The sequence below is a fragment of the Myodes glareolus genome, chromosome 17 (genome assembly GCF_982192425.1).
Source record: "Myodes glareolus chromosome 17, mMyoGla1.1, whole genome shotgun sequence".
NCBI lineage: Eukaryota > Metazoa > Chordata > Mammalia > Rodentia > Cricetidae > Myodes > Myodes glareolus.
Window position 1 is genome coordinate 66,171,636 of NC_142042.1, and position 24,963 is coordinate 66,196,598.

At 50.0% G+C, this 24,963-nt stretch overlaps 1 protein-coding gene across 2 annotated transcripts; it reads right to left on the bottom strand.

The window, feature by feature from the left end:
- Window positions 1–2,438: 2,438 nt before the first annotated feature.
- On the bottom strand, window positions 2,439–24,494 carry She (Src homology 2 domain containing E). 2 transcript variants are annotated; one of them, XM_085678192.2, is made up of 6 exons: window positions 23,679–24,494; window positions 21,746–21,872; window positions 10,191–10,496; window positions 7,173–7,314; window positions 6,473–6,574; window positions 2,439–4,176 (listed from the first exon to the last, which is right to left on the bottom strand). In XM_085678192.2, exons 1-6 carry the CDS (start codon window positions 24,288–24,290, stop codon window positions 3,993–3,995), a joined length of 1,473 nt encoding a protein of 490 aa, XP_085534318.2. In that variant the 5' UTR covers window positions 24,291–24,494; the 3' UTR covers window positions 2,439–3,992. The 2 variants fall into 2 exon arrangements, with proteins under 2 accessions (XP_085534318.2, XP_048312636.3); XM_048456679.3 differs by having other exon boundaries at window positions 6,455–6,574; window positions 23,679–24,459.
- Window positions 24,495–24,963: the final 469 nt, after the last annotated feature.

The following is a 24,963-nucleotide window of genomic DNA, read 5'->3' on the forward strand; positions in this document are numbered from 1 at the left end:
AACACAACACAAACAAACAAACCTCAGCTAACTGAACGAGAGCCAAATGACTGTTTTTCCTGGCAAAGCATTTACTGTAACATTCAGAGTAAAGCATCCTTTGGAAGGCATGCAGCTACGCTGGCCCATGCAAGAGAGCCAACAATTTATAAGATTCCGATACAATATGGATTGTCAAGCCACCTGCATTATAATCTCTTAAATATTTTAAAAAGTTAGAACAATGTATTAATCGATATTTAAAATGTCAAATCCTCCTGACAACAGACGGGACAGCTAAGAACTTGACATAAGGAAGCCGGTCTCAATGATCTGTTGACAGTGTAGTCTTCAAAGATCGAAGACTGTGGACTACATGACCCAGTCCTGGTCCAGGGCCTCACGGGTGACTGTCATGCTAGGAGACAAATCACCCTTTCCTATGGAAAGGTGTTGTTCAAGACGGCAATTGTCATGTCGTCATTTATTCTGATTTATGAACTGTATCCGAAATCCTTTAGACAAACCACCCTGAAATGCACAGCTTAGGTCTCATCTGCAGTTCTCTCTTACTCCAGTAGATGGCAGTAGCACACCACCTTTCATCACAAACGGCTCGCCAAGAAGAGAGGCAGGGAAGGCTCACAGCAGGTTGAGTGGAACGTAGGAAGCAGCAATGCGGGGGGGGGGGGGGGGGAAAAAGAAGAGCGAATCTGAGGGGGTGTAAGGTTAAACTGGTACTGGCTATAGAAGACAGAAAGGCGAACAACGGATGTGGGGTTCAAGGGAGAGATCAGTGAAGTCCCCAGTATCATGGAAGTACGCGCAGGAGGAAGGAAAGCTAGAATGCACTGGTTTCTTCTCCACAGTGGCAAGGGAAGATAAGGCATTAGCCTGTAACTCAAAGGGCGTTTTAGCAGAAGGGGCAGACTCGTTTAGCAAGCGACTAAAGAGAGTCTCACAGTTGTTCCTCTGAATCAAACATCTGTCCAACCGCAAAGGCTAGTCATTGAGTGGGAACATTGGTAAACAATCCAAATAACTAACAAGAACTACAGGTCTCTGCCCAGCTCCCCTCCCGGAGGCAGAGGCCACTCACTGAACTCCAGGACAGTGGGAGAGTCTTTAAACGGCTAAGAGTAAGACTGTGTTGGTTGCTTGGTTGGATGGTTGGCTTTTCAAGACAGGGTTTCTCTATGTAGTCCTGACTGTCCTGGAACTCACTTTGTAGCCCAGGCTGACCTCGAACTCAGAGCTCCTCCCGGCTCTGCCTGTAAGGCTGTCTTCCAGGGGCCTGTTAAGGCACTCACCTAATGACTTGAAAAGACGCTTGTCTACTTAGCATCACTGTCCTTGTGGCGTACACTAAAATCCCTCCGTTGTTTTAGTCCTATTTTTCAAGCTTTAAAAAGACTTTATGTGTGAGTGTTTTGCTTGTATGTGTGTGTGTGTGTGTACCAGGTACAAGCATGGTGCCCTCAGAGGCTAGAGAGGCTATCAGATACCTTGGAACCGGGCAGCATGTGTGTGCTGGGAACTGAACAAGGGCCCTCTGCAAAGAGCAGCAAATGCTTTCAACCTCTGAGCCACTTCTCCAGCCCTAAAGTACAACCCAGGAATAAGCTCAAACTCAGAGCCTCTTCAGCATCCTCCAGGCCTGTGCGGATTCCTACTTAAATGTGCAAACCCAGGGGTTAAAGACATCCTTACATAAGCCACTGAGGCATCACAGGAATAGAAATGCCATTTGCCTTTTTCTTTCTGGAAACCCTCTCACTCTGCAGCCCAGGCTAGTCTTGAACTCTTGCCTTCATCTCCCAGGTAGCCAGTTGGAACACATGGGGTCCTCTGTTCTCAGGGCCCCTCTCTAAGTCAATGCCCTGGGACACAGCAGTTTTACAAATATGTTTTTCTAAGGAAGAAAAAAAAGGACAGTTCTACAAGGCATCCTGAGGGTATTCTTTATCTAAAGACAACCTTTTAAGATAAAGAATTTCTGGGAGACACAATCAACGCAAAGGAATGAAGGTAACAGGGAAATACTTTCTCAGGAGAAAAAGGAAGAAAGGCCAAGGGTTCGGAGCTCCTGGCCCAGGCTCACAGTGAGCGCTTAGGACACCCTGCTGGGCCTAATTGTTTTTACAACAGAGGGTGCTTTACGTGGCAGCCCAGCTGTGAGCTCAGTGGCATCTGTCACCTTGTGTCACCTGTGTCACGGCCTAGGCAGAAAACAGCAGCTTTAACCCACTCCCTCACTGGCCTTCCACTAATCTGCAATATTTTTGCTTTTTACACCCCCCTCCCCTACTGTGAAGACTGGACTATATATAAACTCTCTCCTCCACTTCCGATCACGCAAAGAACACCCTGGCGTGCAGCAGAGTCCAGGAGACCCTGACCGCCAGGCCCGCATACACCAGATCGCTGGGTGTGGACCCGGATTCTTCCACACACAGAAATATTTTATAATTCTCTCATCGTTTATTAAAGACAACAGCTCGGTTTCCTTTGAAGAGTAAGGAAGGCTAAGCAAAAATAAGTCTTTGCGGCTAGATTGATGAGCTAAAAATAGGCTTAACATAGTGAACAGTGCACATATACAAGACAATAAACGATAACAAACATTTGCTGAATGGAACTGGAACTCTGGCTGCTGAGCTTGAAAATGAAAACCCTGCGCTGCACGCGATCGTCGGTACTGTGAGAACAGCCTCTGGGAAGAGCACCGGCTCCACTGAGAAAAACCCTTCACCTTTTTAAAACAGAAAGATCACACCACCCTCTGGCTCACACCCTCACTGGACCGTCCTGCCTCAGTCACAGTGGCCCAGTGACGGGTGCTAAGTTCGGAGCTGTATTTTCCTAAGCAGTCTGACCGGGTTAATATTTCTTGTGCACCTGAGAGAAGCCACAAACATTCACTGTCCCCCAAGGTGGTCAGTGCATTGCCATGGCCCAGTTTACACACCTGAGCACGAACCATTTGTCCAGTTTGATACACCCCATTCCCCACAGCGCCCCCTCATGGCAGACCGCCCTGGTCACAAGGGTACAATGATGTAGTGTCTTGGAGGGCAGTGGAGACAACGTCAGTCCTTTCCAAATGTTTCCACAGGCACACATTGGTTTGTTCTGTACATGGGGCAACTCTTCCCAGACCAGAGACTCAGTTCATACAGCCGGATCCCAATTTTGTTGTAAAAAATTTACTAAAACTCCAGAGTAAATCTAATTTTAGAAAGAAAACTTAAAGATGATTCCACGCAACTGAAATGCACGAAGAGAAAACAAAAGGTGTTTGAATTATGTAATCACCCGGGAACAAAACAGCTGCTGAGCTCTGTGCGGTTTTCAGAATCAGAAACCAGCTCCTCGGAGCACGATTAATAATAAGCAGAGTTCCACGGAGCACGGCACTGCTGGGCTCCAGGCAGCACTTCAACCTGGGAGCTTCCGTCCAGCGTTTGCTTGTATCACTGCTCGACTGGAAGCGGATGTCCAGAGAAGGAGAAAGCAAACCCTTAGGAAGGCTGACCGGCAATAATCCTCTGCACAGTCCTTAAGTTATGCATGTGTGTGAAGGCCACAGCTGCGCCAGGACACGGAGAAAGACAGCTTTCCTGTCCATTGTTCCCACTTCCCACTGTCTGTCCAGTCCCCGTGAGGGGCTCACACTGCAGGATCTTCCACGTGGCCACGTGGGATTTTCTGTGGTTCAGAGGCTAGGCACTCTGGAGAACAGCACCGAGGACGAGTTAGTGCTCCCGAATTCTAGATCTACCTGAAACGGACCTCCTACTTCAAGGGAGAAGGCAACAGGCAGAGAATACCTTCTTGCAGTATAGCTACTTGGCAGGAAGAGAAAGAACGGATCAGACCACAGGTCCTGGATTTAAGACCAAAGACTGTTTGACTTCTAGGCGCCAATTCTGGGCCTGCAGCAGCAGAGTCCTGTCCACGTGATGCTGGGTGCCAACACCCTTGAAGGTGCCTGGGCTCCTGCTGGCTAAAGTTTAGTGAAGCTTGTGCACGGGGTGGAGCAGGGTCATGTGCTCTGCCCCTTTGAAAGGCAGCTTTGCACTGGAATAATAGTGTACCACTTCGGGGATGCTATCGAACACAGCGCTGGTCTGATTCAGCGTGTACTTGTTGTCTTTTGTCTGGGCCACTATGATGTGGACACACCCTTGACTGGTCCTAGAGGAGAGAAACAAGGAGACATGAATGAGTGAGCAGATAGTCTGGCCCCCTGGAAGCCATCCCAGCCAGACTCACAATGGGTGCATGGGTCCTCACCTTCTCCTGCAATTGTTCCACATAGACAGAGAAGCATTCAACAAGCTGATGGCGTGTTTGGAAGTTTCTAGGCCTAAATGCATGGCACCCCAACTTATTTATCACTAGTACACACCAGCGGTCAGGACCGGAGGGAAAGCTAAATAAATCCTTTCTATGGCCCAAATTGGAAGAGTATTGAAGCCCAAGCCACTGCACAGTTTACGTTCAACCCCCTCCACTGCTAAAGAGACACGTGAGGTTACTTCTTTATTTTTCCCCAAAGGAACACATTAATAATAATAATGGACAACAATAACTGTCCACTGGCCCTGCCCCGTGCAGAAGGGCCAGTCCTAGCTGCACATGATGACAGCTGGCAGTGAAGGCTCCGAGATTTAATCCGAACACTGCTTTCAGGAGCACAGCGGCTGTTCCTGGCATTGTCCGCGTGGCCTACCCCGTTTTTCTGAGCCAGATTGCTCTTGTGCCCCTCCCCCTCCTTTCCCTTCCAGTCTGATTGTTTCAGCTGCAGGGGCTCAGTTTCCTCAGGAAGGAAGTGCTGTTAGGGCTTCTGACAATGATCCTCCGATATAATGCCACTGAATTCACAGAGCAACGAGAATTTCCATGAGACACGTTCTGCCAAGCCCACCAGGCAAAAGTGAGTTTTCTGCGCACAATTAGACAGAGCGAGACAGGCAACTCAGCATTTCCTCCTTCACCAGAAGAGACTAGTATCAAACGCAGCTGGCATCTTGACAATCAAGGATTCAGTATTCATTGAGGGCCCTCGTACTAGGGAATAAGGAAAAATGACCGAATCTGGGTGTGTTGGCACACGCCTGTAGATCTCTCACTGGGGAGGGAGGAGGGGGTCATTATGTTAGAGAGAAACCTGGGCTACACGGGAGTACCGGGCATGGTGGCACATAGGGTTTAATCCCAGCACTCAGGAGGCAGAGGCAGGAGGATCCCTGTGAGTTTGAGGCCAGCCTGGTCTGCAATTGAACTCCAGAGTTCCAGGACAGCCAGGGCTACATAGAGAAACTCTGTCCAAAAAAAAAAAAAAAAAGAAAAAGAAAAAAGAAAAGAAAGAAAGAAAGAAAGAAAGAATTGGTGTGTGTGTGTGTGTGTGTGTGTGTGTGTGTACACCAGAGGTATGGCTCAGTGGTTAACAGCTTTTGCAGAGGACCTGAGTTCAGTTCCCAGCACCCACATGGAAGCTCACAACTCTCTGTAACTCCTGTTCCAGGGGATCTGATGCCTTCTTCTGGACTCCATGGGTATCAGACATGTATGTGCTACACATACATACAGGAAGGCAAATACTCAGTAACATAAAAAATTTTAAATCTTAAAAAAAACTATCGAAGAGATTGAACTGCTCTTTTTAATTTTTATTGATTGTTTTTTTTTTTTTTTTGCACTGCTATTGGACAAACTCAGGGCTCTCGTGTGCTGGACAAGCGCTCTCCCGCCGCGCTGGACAAGCGCTCTCCCGCCGCGCTGTAGCCCCAACCCTAGACGCACTCTTTATTTTTTCTTTACTTTATATGTCATGAGTGTTTTGCCTGTGTCTTTTTTTGTCTATGCACCATGTGCACATCTGGTCCCTACAGAGGCCAGAGAGAGCACTGGATTCTGGGAATTGGAGTTACGGACAGTTGTTGGCTGCCATGTGGGTGCTGGGAATTGAACCCTAGTCCTCTGGAAGAGCAGTCAGTGCTTCTAACTACTGAGCCATCTCTCCAGCCCTGGCACCATTTTTTTTTTTTTTTGAGACAGGGTTTCTCAGTGTATGACTGACAGACCAGGGATTCTCTCTGTAGACCAGGGTGGCCTCGAACACTCAGAGATCCGCCTGCCTCTGCCTCCTGAGTGCTGGGATTAAAGGCGTGCACCACCACGGCCCAGTTTCACTTTTTCTTTTAAATCAGGAATTATTTCTCTTCTAAGAGGCCTTAGATATGATAACGTGAGGCTGAAACTGGCTAGCGTTCAATGACAACGAAAACAGGACCACCATGACTGTAATAGACACTGGGGTTTTTAATCGAGCGGCAATTCTGCATCCTGAGCAGAGTTTTGCCATCTGCTGTCCAAGTACATGCCTTTTGTCTTCTGGCGGTGCACACCCGTGACCCAGCCAGCACACCCCTGCGACCCAGACAAGGCTGCCCGTGGCGGGAGGACTCACTTCAGCGCGATGGAGTACCTGCTGCTACCTGACTCACTGTTCCGGACCAGGTAACCAGCTTCTTTGCAGGGCTGTAGTCGACTCTCGGCCTCAGCTCGGGTAATGGTGCCGTGATACCAACTGTAGGGGTACAGAAGAAAACAGCGTCACAGTGCAAACCCACTGTGAGCATCACTTACAGACCACTCCACTAAAGCACAGTTCAACAGTCTCGGCAGATCCTGCTGCATATTCAGGGCAGACACCATACAGACTCCAGGGGTCCCAGTCACAGAGCCCTTCAACCCGACACAGCCAAGTCCAGGAGGGTGGTGCCATTGGAAACAGTTCCCTCTAGGCCTCGGGGCGGGCTCAGCGGTTCAGAGCACTGGCCGCGCTGCAGAGGACCTGTGCTCAGTTCCTAGCATTCACGTGGTGGCTCACAACCGCCTACAACTCCAGTTCCAGGGTTTCCAACGTCCTCTTCTAGCCTCTTCGGGTATCAAAACACACAAAACAATCATTCAGAATAAATAATTAAAACAAAATAAAGCCAACTTCCCCTCTGTATGGAAGGAGGCGTATGTAGAATCCTTAGGATACAGTAGCCCTTCCATCCTGAGCAAATGCACTGTGCTTAGAAACCCTACTGGACAAGAATTCATAAATGAAACGGGTCGCCCCAAATGGGCCGGGGACCCCACGCAAGGCTGTGACGAAGTCACTGAGGGAGACTCACGGCTGCTTTTCCAGGGCCAGGCCCGGGTCCACCTTCTCCCTGTCACTGTGGTCTGACAGAGTCGGCTTCAAGGTCTTCTGCCAGGGGTGGGGTCTTCCTGTGTCCTCTCTTCCAGGAGATCGATCAGATCCCTCAAACTGGACTGGAAGGAAGATGCCACTTAACACCAGAGACCACAGAGGGCAGCCATGCAACCCTCAAAGGGAAATACCTCACGCCTGCTTTAGCCCAGGGAAGAAACAGCCCCTCCTCAAAGGTCGGCTCCAGTGCATAGCAGGGTCTCTCTGAGCAAAAAGCCAGTGTCCTTGAGGGCACTCCTCCATTTAAAACAGTTTGGGAACACAAGAGGAGACTCATGTTTCAGCATGACTTTCAAAATGGTTACAAAAAGTTTTGTTTGTTTGTCTTTTAAAGATTAAATATAAATTTCGAGCGTGACTGTAGAACACTCCGGCCTGAACAGGACATCTGTTTCTCACCCTAGCCTCTAGGCTCAGGGATCTACCCAGATGAGGGGCAGAAAGGCTGTTAGAGTCACGTGTGGTAGATGGTTTTAATGAAACAGCGCTTTGCAGACACAACAGGCCAGACACACAGGAACTCAGAGAGGCTGGGACAGCTCACACAGACCTACACAAGCCCAAGCCAGGGAGGAGGGGACATGGGCACTGGGTCCCACCCCAGCCAAGCAGCTATTCACAAGGCTAGCTGCTAGGACAGGGAAGGAGCTGTCTTCCACCACACTCGCCACAGACACCACGTCAGCTCAGGAGCAGCTGGCCAAAACAAATAGGACTCGGAGTTTTTAGTGGCTTCCCCCCCCCTTTCTTTTCTTTTCAGCGAGAAGCTGTGTGGGTGCAAAGGGGGTAAGAACCGAGAGGAGTCAGAGGACAGCAGAGCACAGGATACAAATACACTGTATGAAACTCTCAGAGAATATGTCTTTCCAAAAGACTTAAACATACACCTAGTGGAATTTAGTGAGTCTATCCTCTTCCTATAAAATCAGCGGTAACTTTCACTATGAAATAGTAAGCAAAAGAATGAGACCCCCAGACAGACAAATCATGAAATGACACCCGAGAGCTGCTGAGCCGCCTAGGATGGGCAGAGGAGAGACCAAACAGAGCCGCTTCAGACTGGCTTTGCTTTTCTCTCTTCTTAGGCGAGCTCTCCCAGGGCCTAGGGTGGCCTAGAACTTGCCATCTCCTGCTGCTGTGTAGGAAGCGCTGGGATTATCGGCGTGCTGCCACCAACCAGTACGCTGTGTCCACTTCTAATTGGATTTACTGCTAACGGGAAAGACACCTTGAAAATTCTAAATCAAGGGCAAAACAAAGTCTGTGAAGGTCAAATGGAAACGTTATGTCTTGGGATCAGCAGCTACAGACGGCTGTGAGCCTCCATGTAGGCGCTGGGAACTGAACCCAGGTCCTCTGCAAGGGCAGGGAGTGCTCTAACCACTGAGCACCTCTCCAGCACAACCCCACCTATTCTTCTTATTGTTTTTAAGCCTGCTTATCAACTTTCCCTTAAATTACTTAGAAACGATCACATAAGCAAAGTTAGGTATCCCAGCTACTCGGGCTGAGCGCAGGAGTTTGAGGCCAGCCTGGACTAACTAAATAGGAAATATTTTCCTAGGCCCACATTTGAAGATGTGACTCTACCTTGAATCTAGGTTTTACTTTGGAAAATCTTCCTAAAGGAATCAGTTTTAGCGGGGAATCGGGGCATATGACTCTAACACTAAGGAAACCGAGGCAGGAAGAAAACCAAATGACAACAAAAACAATCTAGTTTTCACTCAGCCCCAGCGGCCGGTCCACTAATCTCTCTTACCCAGGCTGCTATTTCACTGTGAGCACCTCACAGGCTTGAAGAGTAAGTGAGGTCAAGATCTAGAAAAGCCATCTCCAGTTGGATAGCTTTGGTGATGGGAAATCAATGTGAAGTGACCAAGAGGCTTTTCCAACAGCCCTTGAAGACGTCTCCACAGCTACGCCACAGCAAGAGAGGGGGAGCGAGCAGTTTTAAGGGCACAATTGCAGCCTGGTTGTCATTTTGATCACACAGAGTATTGGAAAGCCCAGACTAGCCTTGAACTCCTGGTTTTCCTGCCTCCCAAGTCCGGGAATGCAGGCAGAACGTGTGCCTCATCCATAGCTAGACTTCTCTCTCAAATGCCCTGTTAAAAAAGAGACTTGTGGGATGGCAAGATGGCTCAGGGGGTAAAGTGCCTGCCACCAAGCCTGGCAACCTGGGTTCAATTCCCGGGGCCTACATGGTTGAAGGAGAGAACCAACTCCACAAGCTGTCTTCTGGTCTACCATGTTACCCTCATTCTCACAATCAGATGGAATCAAAATAACAGACATGTAGTGAGGAAGCAAGGCAAACGGACTTGATGCACCATCGAGAGTCGCCTCTCATTACCGTCTGCAGCCATCACCAGGGCCGAGGCTCCTCTGCAGGTGGGCAGGGAGGGCCAGCTCGCCCTTCCTCCGCTCCTCCCTTAGGCTCCAGTAACCAGTACTCTGCTCTGGAAGTCCGAGAACTTTTTCAGAGTGTCCTCAGAGTGAACTCATGCTAGGTGACAGGTATGTTCACTACCTACACTAACCAGCATTCAACAGACACATGTACTGAGGGCTGCACATATGTACTGAGGGTTATGTACATGTACTGAGGGCTGCACACATGTACTGAGGGCTGCACCTATATACTGAGGGCTGCACACATGTACTGAGGTCTGCACACATGTGCTGAATGGCTGTACACATGTACTGAGGGCTGCACACATGTACTGAGGGCTGCACACATGCACTGAGGACTGCACACATGTACTGAAGGGCTGCACACATGTACTGAATGGCTGCACACATGTACTGAAGGGCTGTACACATGTGCTAAAAGCCACATTTGTGCCCAGTGAACCTGGACCATTGCTGTGTCAGCTCTGGAAGGCAGTAAGTGCTAGGAGGAGAAGGCCTTGAGTGGCAGGTGCTGCACCCTCACCTGACAGGGCTCGTGCGATCTGCTCCCTCTTCCACTCCCAGGGCTGCTCATACTCGGCGGCAGGTCGATCATCCCCCTCTGGCAGCCTGCTGTCTGCTGGCCGTGCCTTCACTTCTGCCACCCGCTGGCCTCCCTCTGAGGGCTCATAGGGGGTGTCATAGAGCTGTGGTGGCTTCCCCAGCAGGTCCTTAGAGCTGCGTCTCTTGGCTGTGGCCTCCACCTTCATGCTCTCCCCTGGCTCACATGGGCCATCAAGCAGCTGGAGGGCCTTCACCAGGGGGTCTTTGGAACCACGACGTCTGATTTCTGAAAATCAGACAGACATGGACAGGTGTCATGAGGCCTGTGGGTAACCTACGGGCAACCTTGGCTAAGGCAGTAGAATGCTCTAGATCTGTTCTGGTGTGGGCTGGCTACTCTCCAGCCATGCTGCGGAAGCAAGAGGAGGCACAGAGCTTTCCTGGCCACTGCACAAGATGCTGTGCCTGCATGAACTCAGCCACCACACTGTCCCTGGTCAGGCTGCACAGATGCTGAGAGGCAGGCTGAAGAAGAATGCCTCAGTCCGGCAGTGGTGGCGCATGCCTTTAATCCCAGCACTCAGGAGGCGGAGGAAGGAAGAAGGAAGGAAGAAGGGAGGGAGGGAGAGAAAGAGAGGGGAGGGAGGGAGGGAGGGACGGAGGGAGGGAGGGAAGGAGAAGAAGAAGAGGAGGAGGAGGGGGGAGAAGGAGGAGGAGGAGGGGGGAGAAGGAGGAGGAGGAGGAGGAAGAAGAGGAGAGGAAGAGGAGGAGGAGGAGGAAGAGGAAGAGGAGGAAGAAGAAGCCGCCTCTCAGAACAGCCAAATGGGCTGAGGCCAAGAAGAGGGTTGATACCCGAAGGCTGGAGCCTCCAGGTCCCTGCCAGGGTAGTGAAGAAGAGTCCTCTGGGTAGGAGTTTCATTTCCTTGCCCTAGTGTTTGCTTTAAGTAAAGTTTACCTTCAGATCTTGTAACCCTTCTTCTTATTCGGAAGCCCAGACCAAAGAGAGCATCTAAAGGCAAACCAGCTGTTGTACACTGAAAACACTGCTCACAACACTCCAGGAAAACTATCTGCCTTAGTCAGGCTTGGCTTGCTTCGAGACAGGGTTTCTCTGTGTAGCCCTGGCTGGCCTGGAACTCACTGAGATCCACCTGCCTCTGCCTCCTGAGTGCTGGGATTTAAGGAGTGTGGCAACATGCCCGGCTTCCATCCACATTCTTAAGATACAGACGCTTTCGGAGCACTGGGAGCCAGACACATTCACAAAGTAGACTGAAGGATAAGTCTAAATAAGAGGTGTTACAGCAGAAAACCAAATCATCTAACACAGCAGACACCGCTCTTGGTGCGATGCTCACAGTCTGCGAGACAGACACGGCGGCGTCCTCATGTTAAAGAGAAGCGAAGCACAAAGAGCTCAAGGAAGTGACCCAGACCGGTAGTGGCAGGGCCTGGGGTGGAAAGCAGGAAGCGGGGCGCTCGAAGCCTTACTCTTTGACACACATTTGGATGGACTCCAAGTGGAAGAAAAATGGAAGATGAGCTGACTCTGACGGAGAAGGTCACTTCCAGCGGAGAAAGCTGCATGAATGAAGATAGGGAGGTGGGAAACATAGGGGTGAGCTGCCATCCCAGGGAGCGGAGAGGAAAGTTTCAAAGGCAAAAGTCCAGAGGAAAGGAAGGGTTTGAGAGCTCTTAGCTGGAGAAGGGTAAGGTCCAGAGAAGCAAGCTGTGGGGGTTTCCTAGTTTTGTTAACATCTTTTAAAAAAAGATTTACTTATTTGTGTATACAAGTGTCCTGTCTGCGTGCACGCCTGCACACTAGAAGAGGGCGCGGAGTCGTGAGCCGCCATGTGGGTGCTGGGAATTGAACTCAGGACTTCTGAAGAACAGTCGTGTGCTTTTACCCGCTGAGTCATCTCTGCAGCTCTGCCATTTTTTTAAAATAAAAAAAATCTCAAGATTTATTTATTTTTAATTGTGTGTGTGTTTCTGCAGAAACCAGAGGATGGTGCCAGATCCCCTGGAGCTCCAACTACAGACAGTTCTGAGCCAACAGACTTGGGTTCTGGGAACCAAACTCTGGTCCCTGCCAAAGCAGTGAGTGAGTCATCTCTCCTGCCCCATCTTTGTTGCTTTTTAAGGCAGGGTGTCATGGAGGCCCGGCTAGCCTGGAGATTGCAATGCAGAGAGAGATGGCCTTGAACTCCAGGACTCTCCTGCCTCAGCCCCCAAATGCGAGATGTTTGGAACTCATCTGGAAGTGGGGTTTCTCCCAATAGCAAGAACACCAAGTTTGGATTGTGCCGTGTACAGTGAAAAACCATTAAAAAATCTTGTCTATTTTTTTTCTTTTCTCTTTTGGTTTTTCGAGACAAGATCTCTCTGTGTAGCCCCGGCTGTGCTGGGACCCGTTCTGTAGAATAGGCTGAGCTCAAACTCACAGAGATTCTCCTGCCTCTGCTTCCTACGTGCTGGGATTAGATTAGAGGCGTGTGCTATCATGCCTGGCCAATTAAAAATCTTAAAAACAGGCAGTAATAATTCTATCTGTGAGTCACTTTGTGGTAACTCTAACAGCAGCGTATAGGATGAAGGAAGCGAGAAGTGTCTGGTCTGACGTGACACATGAGTGTACAGATAACCCCGATATAAACTGGCCAATCAACAGTTAAACAACTCGCCACTGTAGGACAGAGTTGGCAGTGTCTGGCAACAGTCCAACCTGAGCGCCGGGTCCGTACCAGATCGTCCTAACCAGATGGAATCTCTGAGGATTCCTACATATTACATTTACGCCTATTAGCATCTGTGGTCTTTTAGTCCACGACCTCTAACCAGGCATCTCTTCTGTGGAAAAGCCTCTTGTGCCCACCTGGCCCTCCGCTGGCTCAGAGTTGCCATGGGTGCATTCTTACTACTGTGTACTTAGTTTTTTGACATACATGTTTCCAGTTTCGTAGGGATGGCTGGGGCAGGGACCAGAACGCCTTGCTTATGCTGGCAGAGCACATGGCGGTGTGGTGATGACGGGGCGGTGTTCAGGCAGAGGACAACGTAGACCTGCAAGTGTGCGTCCAGGAGATGGTGGCCGTGGACAGCTGTCAGCACTGCAAGGACACAGGCACTGCTAGAGGACGCTGACTGAGGGAACAGACAGCCCAAGGCAGAATCCTGCCAGGGGTTCCAGGTGAGGTGGCTGAACAAGAGCAAGGAGGGGAGAGACAGTGAGGAAGAGAGGAGAGACAAGTGGAAACAGACGGAATTCTGTTCCCCAGAGAGTCACCGCCTCAGTGAGAGCTCTGTGACAAAGCAAGGACAGTGGGTGGGGAAAGTTACTCAAAGGAGGCCACTAAATTAAAGAGGGCAAACTTTAGCCAGGCTTGGAGATGCACGCCTTCAATCTCAGCACGCAGGAGACAGAGGCAGGCCGACCTCTGTGTCCAGGCCACATTCGGAGTTCTAAAACAGTGAGGTATGTACGTGTGTGTTTGTGTGCGTGTGCGTGCGCATTGTGTGTGTGGGTGGTATGTGGTGTGTGACTGTGTGTATGTGGTGTGTTTGGGGGGGTGAGTGGTGTGTATGTATGTATGTGGGTGGTGAGGTATGAGGTGTGTGTGTGTGTGTGTTTGTGTGGTATGTGGTGTGGGATTGTGTGTATGTGATGTGTCTGTTGGGGTGGTATGTATGTATGTGTGTGGGTGGTAAGGTATGTGGTCTGTGTGTGTGAGGTATGTGGTGTGGGATTGTGGGGGGCGGGCGTGATGACTGATTTCGAGGGTGAGGTTTTGGATCTGTGGAATTTAGGACCCTGTGCAGCAACCACCTCTGTGCCTCCAATCCCATGCAAGTCTATGCCCACTGTAATTACCTGGGCAAACTGTAACACACATTTATTCACCTGGTCCTCACCTTCACAGGACCTGACTTCACTGGTGGATGTAGCTTGCAAGCCAGATGGTGCAAAACTACTAGAATATTCCGATGAGCAGCTAAACTTGAGGATATCCCTTACCCACCTCCTCCGACTCTCTGGGGCTAAGCTCTCCTGGCACCACCCCCAAACAGGACACAGCACAGCACAAGGCTGTGAATACAGGGGCAGGACTGTCCCCTGCTCACTGTCTGAGGCTAGAGCTGTGTCTTTGTCTTAGACTCTTGACTTTCAACCTCACGACTTTTTCTTCATTGCCTATTTTAGATATAGTAATGAAAAACAAGAAACAAAAACATATTCTGTTCTTGGTTCAGCTGAGATAAGGCTGGCATTTAAAAAAAAATGAAAGATCGTTTTTCAAGGAAGCAGAACACACAAAGGAACCCAGGGGATGGATTTAGAATTTTTAGGTTTCTAATCGGAACTCACTGCTGCTCAGTTTAGATAGTGTTTCCCAAGATCCCAGCTTCAGGACTGGAGAGACATCTCAGTTAAGAGTGCTTGCTACTCTCACAGAAGACCCAGGCTCAGCTCACAGCACCCACACGGTGGCTCACAAGCATTTCTAACTCTGGTTCCTAACACCTTCTTCTGACCTCTTCACACACATGGTTCACATACATACATACATACATACAAGCACTCAAACACATAAAATAGAAATAAAGAGAAAAAAAAGATCCTCGCTTCAACTCTGCTCCAAGAGAGCTGTATGAACCTAAGGAGGAAGACTGGGTCCATCTTAGATAGAGGTCCTGAGTCCATCCTTAGGTAAAGATCCTGGATCCATCCTTAGGTAGAGGTTCTGGATCCATCCTTAGGTAGAGATCCTGAGTCCATCCTTAGGTAAAGATCCTGAATCCATCCTTAGGTAGGGATCCTGAGTCCATTCTTAGGTAGAGGTTCTGGATCCATCCTTAGGTAGAGGTTCTGGATCCATCCTTAGGTAGAGATCCTGAGTTCATCCTTAGGTAGAGATCCTGGATCCATCCTTAGGTAGAGATCCTGGATCCATCCTTAGGTAGAGGTTCTGGATCCATCTTTAGGTAGAGGTTCTGGATCCATCCTTAGGTAGAGATCCTGGATCCATCTTTAGGTAGAGGTTCTGGATCCATCCTTAGGTAGAGATCCTGAGTTCATCCTTAGGTAGAGATCCTGGATCCATCCTTAGGTAGAGATCCTGGATCCATCCTTAGGTAGAGATCCTGGATCCATCCTTAGGTAGAGATCTTGAGTTCATCCTTAGGGTGGAAGTTCTTCTCACAGGGAAATTTCAATAGACTGACATTCAAATGCGATACAGTGATTGATATACATATGTGTGTGATATATCTTTGCTGTGGCATTTTCCTGTTCCCTTCGTGTGAAATGGACTAGGAGTCAGCCGGAAAGCACACAGCTGAAAATGCTTCTTCCTTGCATGGCCCAGGAATGGAGAAGTTGGTAAAACATCTTTTGAAACATGTTTAATTAGGTGGAAAAGAGCCGACACCTCCCCCTTCCAGGGCATTAACCTTCCCGTCCATTCCAACACCTGGCTGTCCCTAACCTGAGGCGCCATAGAAACAGAAACAATCACAGGGCTGCAGGCCGACCCTTCCTGCAGGGAGAATAGCCCCTGACGTGCAGAGCTGGTTCCAAGAGGAAATGAGCCTGAGAAGGAGGAAATGGCAGAGGAAGCTACACCCTGGCTGCCGATAGAGGCCATTTACTGTGGCAGACAACGGGGTGCTGTGGTTGGCAGCAGATAAACACTCATTTGCAGCCTCTCTGAGATCCAGGGCTGTCCCACACCAGTGAAAACCGCAGCTGATATGTACGGAGCCCAACAGGGCCTGGAAAATTTCCCTCTCCAGCCCGCAGTTCTCATTGCACATTAAGTCACTCACATTCAACACACACAGGAGGCCAGTGTCTTCAGCTAGCTATCAACAACTGTGATCATGCAGGGTTCACTCTGCGGTTCAGGTTCTCACTCTGACTTCTAACTTGCCGTGATCCTCCTGCCTCAGTTTCCTAGAGACTGAGATTATAGGAGTGCACTACCACACTTGGCAACAAATTTAACTTCTATTATCATCCTATATTATCTGGAAGTCTCTTTAAAAATAAGGTTCTCTTAATCCTAGCACTCAGGAGACAGAGGCAGGCGGATCTTTGTGAGTTCGAAGCCAGCCTGGTCTACAAGAGCTAGTTCCAGGACAGCCAGGGCTACACAGAGAATGCCTGCCTTGAAAAACCAAAATAAATAAATAAATATAAAAAAATAAAAACAGGGTTCCAGGGTTCTCTCTCAACAGTCAGAGTGGCTATGTTTGCTGGGCATGTACATCACATGGTCACATCACCAAAGTCCTGGAGCATACTGACAGGTGCTAGGCCTCTCCCCTGCAGGCCACTGAGTCGGCAGCCTAGACTTCTCTACCATATCTTACTTTGCGTGTATTCTTTATAAAGAATTCTTCCTGCCATTTTTTTATTAAAAAATTTAGATTCGCTAGATGGTGGTGGCACACGCCTTTAATCCCAGCACTTGGGAGGCAGAGGCAGCTGGATCTCTGTGAGTTTGAGGCCAGTCTGATCTACAGAGTGAGTTCCATGACAGGCACAAAAGCTACAGAAAAATCTTATCTCAAAAAACAAAACCAAAAAGATTATATTCATTTACTTTTGTTTTATGTGTATGAATGTTTTGCCTGCATGTGTATCTGTGCACCATGATTATGCAGTGCCTGTGGAGGCCAGAGGAGGGCATCAGATCCTCTGGAATGAGTTACAGACAGCTATGAGGGCCATGAAGGTGCTGGGAACAAAACCTAGATCCTCTAGGAGAGCAGTGAGAAATCACTGAGCCATCTTTCCAGGCACAAATATAAAATTTTAATTGTAATTCTAAATAGCATATCTTTTCCCCTACTCCCTTTCACGTTTCCAAAGCCACCAAACACGAAGCCTCACAAAGCTCAGTTTCCTCCTGGAGTCAGGAACGGGGCTTCTACCAGTGCTCAAGTTTCTAATCTGAAGTTAGTATTTCTATCAGAGAACTCGGGATACTTCAACAAAGGCAGGTACAATTCAGACGCCCTGAAATGTACCTAGGAGAGACAGATTAAAGACTCAGCAGGGTGCAGTTCAATGGCAGAGCTCTACTGGGCAGGCATGAGGCCCCGGGACCAAGCTCCAGCACTAAGAAGAACACAAGAATTCACGTGGAGATTTTTCTAACATGCTGGAGTTGACCTGACTATTTAAACAAACCAATAAAACTACTTGGAGGCAAAACAAAAATTTAAAAACAATCTTTGACAAGAGTTCAACAGTCAAAGCTGCCAGTTGCCGGCTGCCCTGGTAACGCCTTTTCAACTGAGTGAGGTGGACAACTTATTTCACTTCCTGGACCGGCTAGCAGTCCCTGCCTTGACACTGGTGTTGCAGCATTTGGTAAGGTTATTTGGCAAGTCTGGAACCTGAAAGCCCTTGAGGAGCAGCAGTGTTCCCTCCTCTGGGAAGAATCCTCGTGCTAATTGACAGCTGTCTGAGAAGTCTCCTAAAGACCTGCCTAGTGTGTAACTTTCAATTTTGTGGCTAAAAGCCACATTGCTGAATTACATAGAATGCTGCTCAGGGAAAATGCGCCTGTAATTTAGTGGAAGAGTGACAGGCTTCTGCTAATCTCCTGCACCCAGTCCTGCATTTTTGCAAACATAAATGAGTAGTCTGTCTCCAGTGCCACATGGCCCAGACATACTTAAAATGATACCTACACAGACACTGCAGACTTGATCTGATGTGGAATTCCCCTCCGTATGCTGTGAATGACACTGGTTAATAAAAAAAAAAAAAGACAAAAGACAAAAAACACTTGAGCCTGTGATGGGGTAGAATAGCTAGGCGCGTGGGGGGGCACTAAACTGAATGCTGGGAGAAAGAAGGCGGAGTCAAGAGAAACCATGTAGCCCCACTGCAGACAGACGCTGGAACTTTACCTGGTAAGCCACAGCCTCGTGGTGTTACACAGATTAATGGAGATGGGTTAATTTAAGATAGGAGTTAGCCAGAAATACGCTTGAGCTATTGGCCAAACAGTATTGCAAATAATAGGGCTTCTGTGTGATTATTTCAGTTCTGGGCAGCCGGAAACGATCAAGCAGCCTCTTACAACACTGACCCAAAGCTAGGCTGTCCCTCTGCTCAGATTCACATGATACACCAATGTCAAGATCGAGCCTGGGATAGTAGCACGTACTCCAAGACTTGAGTATGTCTGGGCCATGTGCACTGGGGACAGACCACTCACTCTGGAGTGGCAGATCTCAACTCGAATTCTTTATCTATTCTGAAAAAAATCTTGTGAAGTCAAGTGAGAGACTGTAATCTCAGCACTTGGGAGGCTGAGGAAGGCAGAGAACAGTAAATTCAAGGACAGCATCACTAAATAGCAAGGCTCTGCCTCAAAACAAATTAATGAACAAAAGCCAATGGGAACCAAAATAGCAGGCATAGTGGCTGATGTCTATATCCCAGATGCAAAAGGCCAGCGTGGGTTACTTAGGAAACAGACCTTGCTGAGTGTGGTGGTAAATGCCTTACTGCCAGCAGAGGCAGGCAGGAACTCTGAGATCCAGGCCAGCCTGGTCTATAGAGCAAGAGCCCAGACAGTCAGGGCCACACAGAGAAACCCTGTCATGAAAATCAAACAGAAAAGTTTAAGAACTATACTGAGCAGACCTTGTCTTTTAAATAAAAAAGTACACACTTTAAAAAAAGTATGTGTGTGTCTGGATGGTTTAGCAGGTAAAGGTGCATGCTCTCAGTTGACCTGGGTTCAATGCCCAGAACCTATATGGTAGAAGGAGAGGACTAACTCCTACTCTGATTTTCACACAAGAACCACACACCAGATAGATAAAGTCTTGCAAGTGGAACAAGCCTGAAGTCCTCTATGCTTGTTTTCACCTGGTAAAATAGGGGATGGTTAGAGAGCCTTTGAGGCGACAAATCAAAGAAAATAGAACTGGGGATGCAGTTCACGTGCAAAATGCTGACTTACTATGCTCAGAGTTCTAGCTGGGTTCAATCCCCAGCACGGGGCGAGGAGGGGGGCGGGGTAGCTAGAGGGAAGCATCAGTGGGCAGCTGCACTCCTGGGCTTTCCTGATTGGTGCACTTCCCGCCCCCTGCAAAGAAGCTACTTTCCTATCCTTTTCTTTCAGGGGGCGAGGAGGTGGGAGCGTTTTTTTTTTCAAGACAGGGTTTCTCCCTGTAGCCCTAGCTGTCCTGGAACTTGATCTGCAGATCGGGCTGGTCTCAAATTCAAATATCCTTGTGCTTCTGCCCCCGGAAAACTGGGATTAAAGGTGTGAGCCACCCCCCCCCCCCCGCGCAAATAAAGAAGCTTTGCAGCCAGTGGAGGTCACTACAGAGAAGTCACAACTGGTCAAACACAGAAAATAAGTAACTGTGGATACCCACCCCCCAAAAGGGGCATCTACAACAACTGCTACAGCCAAAGTTCAGGGACACCGTGGAAGAAGGGGAGGAGGGAGACCAGGAGGAATGCTGTAACCATGTCTTCTAGACCGGGCAAGCCCAGGATGCCCGTGCCCCGGTGCTTAGCCCTGCACCCACATGCATGCGGCAAACACTAGTGGGAAGCAGTAGGCTTTATGTATATTATATTCATATAGTTATACATATGTGTCATTTATTATATATGCTATAGAAGAAGATGCCACGCGTTTGAGAGAAGGTGGGGTAGGGACGCAGGAGGAGTTGGAGGGGAGGGGTGGGTGTGATCATAATGCATTATACTTACGTATGAAATTCTAAAAATAAATAGGAACTAAAACATTTTCCTTGGTTCTATGTAAAAGTCAATCCTTTCCCTTGTTCCGTTTAGGCCACTAATACTTTGTAAAAGTGACTTCGCGCTCACTTCCTTTCATTCAGAGATTTCATCAGGGGCCACAGTTCAGTGACCTGCAGGGTCACAGCCTGGCCAGGGCACACCCTCTGCAGCCTGGCCAGGGCACACCCTCCGCAGAGTGGTACCTTATCTCTGTGAGCAGGGAAGCAGGAAACAGAGCCAAGCTTTCCTGTCTCTCCTTCTTGCCTGTCTTGGCTTTCCAGGGTGTGACAGTCACCTCTCTGCTAGCCTCTGCAGGGACAGCGCACCCAGCCCAGGCTGGAAAGCTCGTCCGTGTGTCTCAACACAGTGAAGTCCTCCACACGTGAACAGGACACGCCAGCCAGCACGCAGGAGCCACAGACTTCATTATGGGTGCTTACTTTAAAATTCCCAAATAAATCTGAACAACTAGTTTGATGTTTTGCTTACCTACTCCTTACACCAACTTATGAGAACTGAGTAAAAGAGAAAGGTTTGACGCCAAGACCCACATGAGGCTTTGTTCAGTCCACAGACTGGGATGACTTGGACTTGGAAAACAACAGGATTAGTTTAGTGTTCTGTGATTTGCCTGGAGCGGCTGGCAGGGATTGTTAATTATTCTCTAGTAATCAATTGCTTTGTTTCAGTGTTGAAGAACTTGAGATAAATCTTCTACCACAGTACAAAAAAATTATATTACATCTGCAAACGTCTACAGATTGAATCCCTGAAGTATATATCTGTACTGACTAGTAATCTCCATTATGATGCCAATGCTTTTGGATGTGGCCACGATATGTATATCATATGCACAATATGCAGGCAGAGGCCGCTTGTTCATTCCCGGCTGCCCAGATTCGACATAATCACACAGAAACTATGTTAATTAAAGCAGTGCCTGGCCTATTAGCTCAGGCCATATTGGCAATGTTAAAAACGAAGGGCATGAGGCCAGTGAGGCAGCCCTGTGGGTAAAGGCACCAGCGCGATGGGGCAGCCCAAGGCGGATCCCTGGACCCACAAGGCAGAGGCGAGAACTGCCACCCACAAGCTGTCTGACTTCCATCCTCACTTGGTGGTATGAGTACATTCGAATAAAATGTAATCAAAATTTTTAGAAGGTCAAGGTTACAGACTGAGCAGACTCTCAAATGCCATCTTGTACAAAACCAGAAAAACTTAAAAACCAAACTCTTCAAATTCTTATAACTCTGAAGGACACCAAAAGACAATTTGGAATTTTTCCTTTAAGATTTGGATCTAATTTCTGTTTCTTCCATTCAGTAGTATCTGATTAAATTATTCTCCTCCCCATATATCATCTATCACCTATCTGTCTATCTACTCTCTAGCTATCATCTACCTACCATCTATCTATTATCTATCTATCAATCATCTATCTACTATGTACCATCTATCTATCTATCATCTATCTATCTACCATCTACCTGTCCGTCTGTCTGTCTATCTGTCTATCTATCTATCTATCTATCTATCTATATTTCTCTACTTTTTTGGAGGCAGGGTCTCTCTACACAGCCCTGACTGTCCTGGTATTCACTACACAGGCCAAGCTGGCCTTGAACTCACAGAGACCCTCCTGCCTCTCTGCCTCTCAAGTGCTGGGATTAAAGGCATGCGCCACCACACCCACCCCTGATTACGAGAGTGGTACTTCTGTCCTCACTAGGCAGACCCCTGCCACAAACCTGTTATCATCTGCTGTGCGTCGTAGGGTTCCATGTAACCGTCGTTCTCACCCACTCTCTCTGCATCCCTTTGACCTTTCGTCCGCTTGGCATCATATGGGTCAGCGTAGTCTTCTAAAATGATGACCTGTCCAATGGAAAAGGACAGTTGCTAAGGATTTCCCAGATAGGAAAATGGCAACAGCATCAAAATGGCTGCTGAATGCTCCCACAGGTCCAAGGAGTCAAAACCTCTCATTAGTTCTGACAGCTTTTGTAGTTGATCACGTATCTCTGTCAGACAAACTTTTTTCTGTACCTTGCTTGTGTGGCAAGCAAGACAGTGGCAGGGTGGACAGTGGGTAGGGGAGGGTATCTGTGGCCTCAGTGCAGAGAAGGACTGTCCTACCACAGACTGACAGCTCGGAGTCTCCTGCCAGCTAAGCATTACAGACCCAGTGAATGGGTCACCCCACAGCACTAAGGTGATTCAAAAGGAATCCAAGACCTGCTTCCTGGCCTCAAGGAATTCTTACAAGCTCCAAAGAGACCGGCATCACAGGTTAGCACCGGACAGTACCCCAGAAGTTTCGGGTTCCACAATCCACAGGGAGAGTGATTTGGCGGCTAGGACAGGCAGAATTTTGATGGTATTTGTGTGCAAGAGCATCTGTGGTCCCAAACCACAGGGTGCACGGAGGTGTTCTGTGGGCACAGCAGTTCTCTTCTGGAGTGACTGCGTGACACTACGGGGGTGAGAGCCCGTCTCAGGGAGGAAGCCTGGTCCTGTTCCACAGTCTCTAGAAAGCCCACGAGGAAGTAATTCAGACAGTTAAGGGAGAAGTGAAGAGAAGGGGGTCAGACTGGAAGAATTAGTCACCTCAGAAAAGACAGCCTAAGAAATGCCAGTCGCCCACAAGAGGGGACTGGGACTCACTCCATCCCATCTGCCTTGACACATGCTCCACATGCTGCAGCTCAGATACATCAAGGAAGGTAGGAGGTGGCAGTCCTTGCCCAACAGTGAGGTAAGCCACCCAGTTATATATGAGATTCTTCCACCTCCATCTTCCCATGGCTCTGCTCAGTGCCTGGACAGGACAGGCACACTAATCTCTGTAAACTCTTGAATGGAGCCACAAGTTCGTGGCTGTCTACGTCAGCTTGTTGAGAGGCAAGAGGAAATTTAAGCCCCTCACCAGGAAGCGGTTGCTTGGGCTGAAGCGTAAAACCTGGGTGGGAGCTCTTCTCTCTCCCTACTCACAGGGCAGAAAGTCCTGCTCTGCCCTGCATGAATGGAGAGTTGGGTCACAGGTCCCCCTCCTTTACCTTTCCCACACTGGACAGCACCCAGAAGCCCCCTCGTGACTACGATTCAGGAAACACCTTCTTCTCTCCTGATCTGCAATTTCCTTAAGGGCATTTCCTCGTTAAGGACGTTGAGCCCCCCATCCCCCCCTCCCAGTGCCACGGCCCTTACTCTATAGCACAGCAATATGCACGGAATGAATGGAAGGCCTGTCTTCTTGACGATGCTGGAACTCTGAGAGGCTTGGGAGATAGGAACTCACACTTTACAGTTCCTGCGTGCTCAAGAGTCTACAGAAATCTAGCCTTGGTACCCCTTGTTGACAAACTCAAAAACAAGGACCAAAGTACACCACACCTATAAAAGGGCCAATTTCTATCCCTTCCCTTCAGCTGCTCCTCTAAACCACGAATAAAAACCAAACACAACAAACATTGCAGTCAAGGTCTTGAAGCCTGGGCAAAAATCTTTCCAAAAGAAAATAAGTCTAATGATTTTTAAACGGTCACTTGGGAGTCAGAATGGACTCAGGGGAGGACCTTAGAAAACATCTTGAACTTATCTTACGCATAAGGAATATTGGGGTTCAACAGGCTCCCGTGTGCCCCCAGCACTGAGAGGTAGGTAGAGACGCTGGCTTCCTACCGTGTCTTGCTGTTTCATTATCTTGGCCTTGTCCAGTTCGGGGCCCAGGGAGGACGGTGAAGAGGACGCAGAGGAAGAGGAGCTGCTAGAGCTGCTGGCGCTGCTGCCACACGGGTAGCCGCTCTTACCATTCTTCTCCTGTGTGTCCACCTTGATGAGCCTGCTGATGTAGGTGCTGCAGCCAGCGCTCTTGGCCACCGCGCCCCGGTGGGGCTCCTCCTCAGTGGTGGCAGCTGTGGCGGTGGCGGTGACCCGGGAGTTCTTACGACCCTTGCCGGCAGCGGCCTGGATCAAACCCTGCAGGCTGTCCCGGGACAGCCGGCTGTCCTTGAGGGGTCCGCCGCCCGCCCTGCTGCCCCCCAGCTCGGCCGCCGAGTTCTTCCGGCCCTTGCCCGGGGCGGGCGCCGCGCCGCCGGTCTCCGAATTCTTGCGCGGCTTGCCGCCAGCGCCCCCGGGCCTGGCGCGCTCCGACGCGGTCTTCAGGGTCAGCGGGAACTCCTTGAACCACTTGGCCGCCATCAGGGGACCCGGGAGCGTCGAGGCCGCGGAGCAGACGAGCGAGGAGGCCCAGCCGAGACACCGAGTGGCGCCAGGGGCCGGGGGCCGCCGCATTCCCCGGGGCTGGGCGCTGGAGGCCGCCGCGAGCCCCTGGCCGTAGACGCGCGCCCGGCAGGGTGGGAGCCTCGGCGCGGAGCTGGATGCGCGGGCGGGCGGGCGCGGGGGCGGACTGCCCTGTCCTCTGCGCTCCCGCTCGCGGCCGCCGGGCGCCGGGGCTTCCCCTGCTTTTCCTCCTGAGGTGGGCGAGGCCGAGCCCACGGAAGCCCCCAGCAGCCCTGCCCACACTCCCAGCGACGGCAGCGGCCGCGGCGCCCGGGCGCCCGCCTCACGGTGGACGCCCTGGACGGACGGGCGGACGGCTGCGCCCCTCCCTCGGCAGCGCCGGGGTCCCTTTCTGCGGACGGGACGGGTGCGGGGAGAGCGGCCTCGAGTCGCCTCCGGGACGACTGTGGCGGGCGCCCGCGCCGCTTCCCTCGCTCGCCCGTCCCGCACGTGTCCGGGCGCGGCCGTCCCTGGGCGCACGGAAGCGGCGTGAGGGGCAAAGGCTCGAAGCTCGGCCGGGAGGCCGCGCACGGCTGCTGCGGGGCGGCGACCGGGGTGACGGCCCCCAGGGAGCCCCTGTGGGAGGAAGAGCGTGGTGGCCCCGACAGAGACTGCGCTCTGCGCGCCCTCTCGCTAGCTGGGGCTCTCAGTCTCGCTCTCTCCTCAAAGCGGTTTCAAAGCTTTG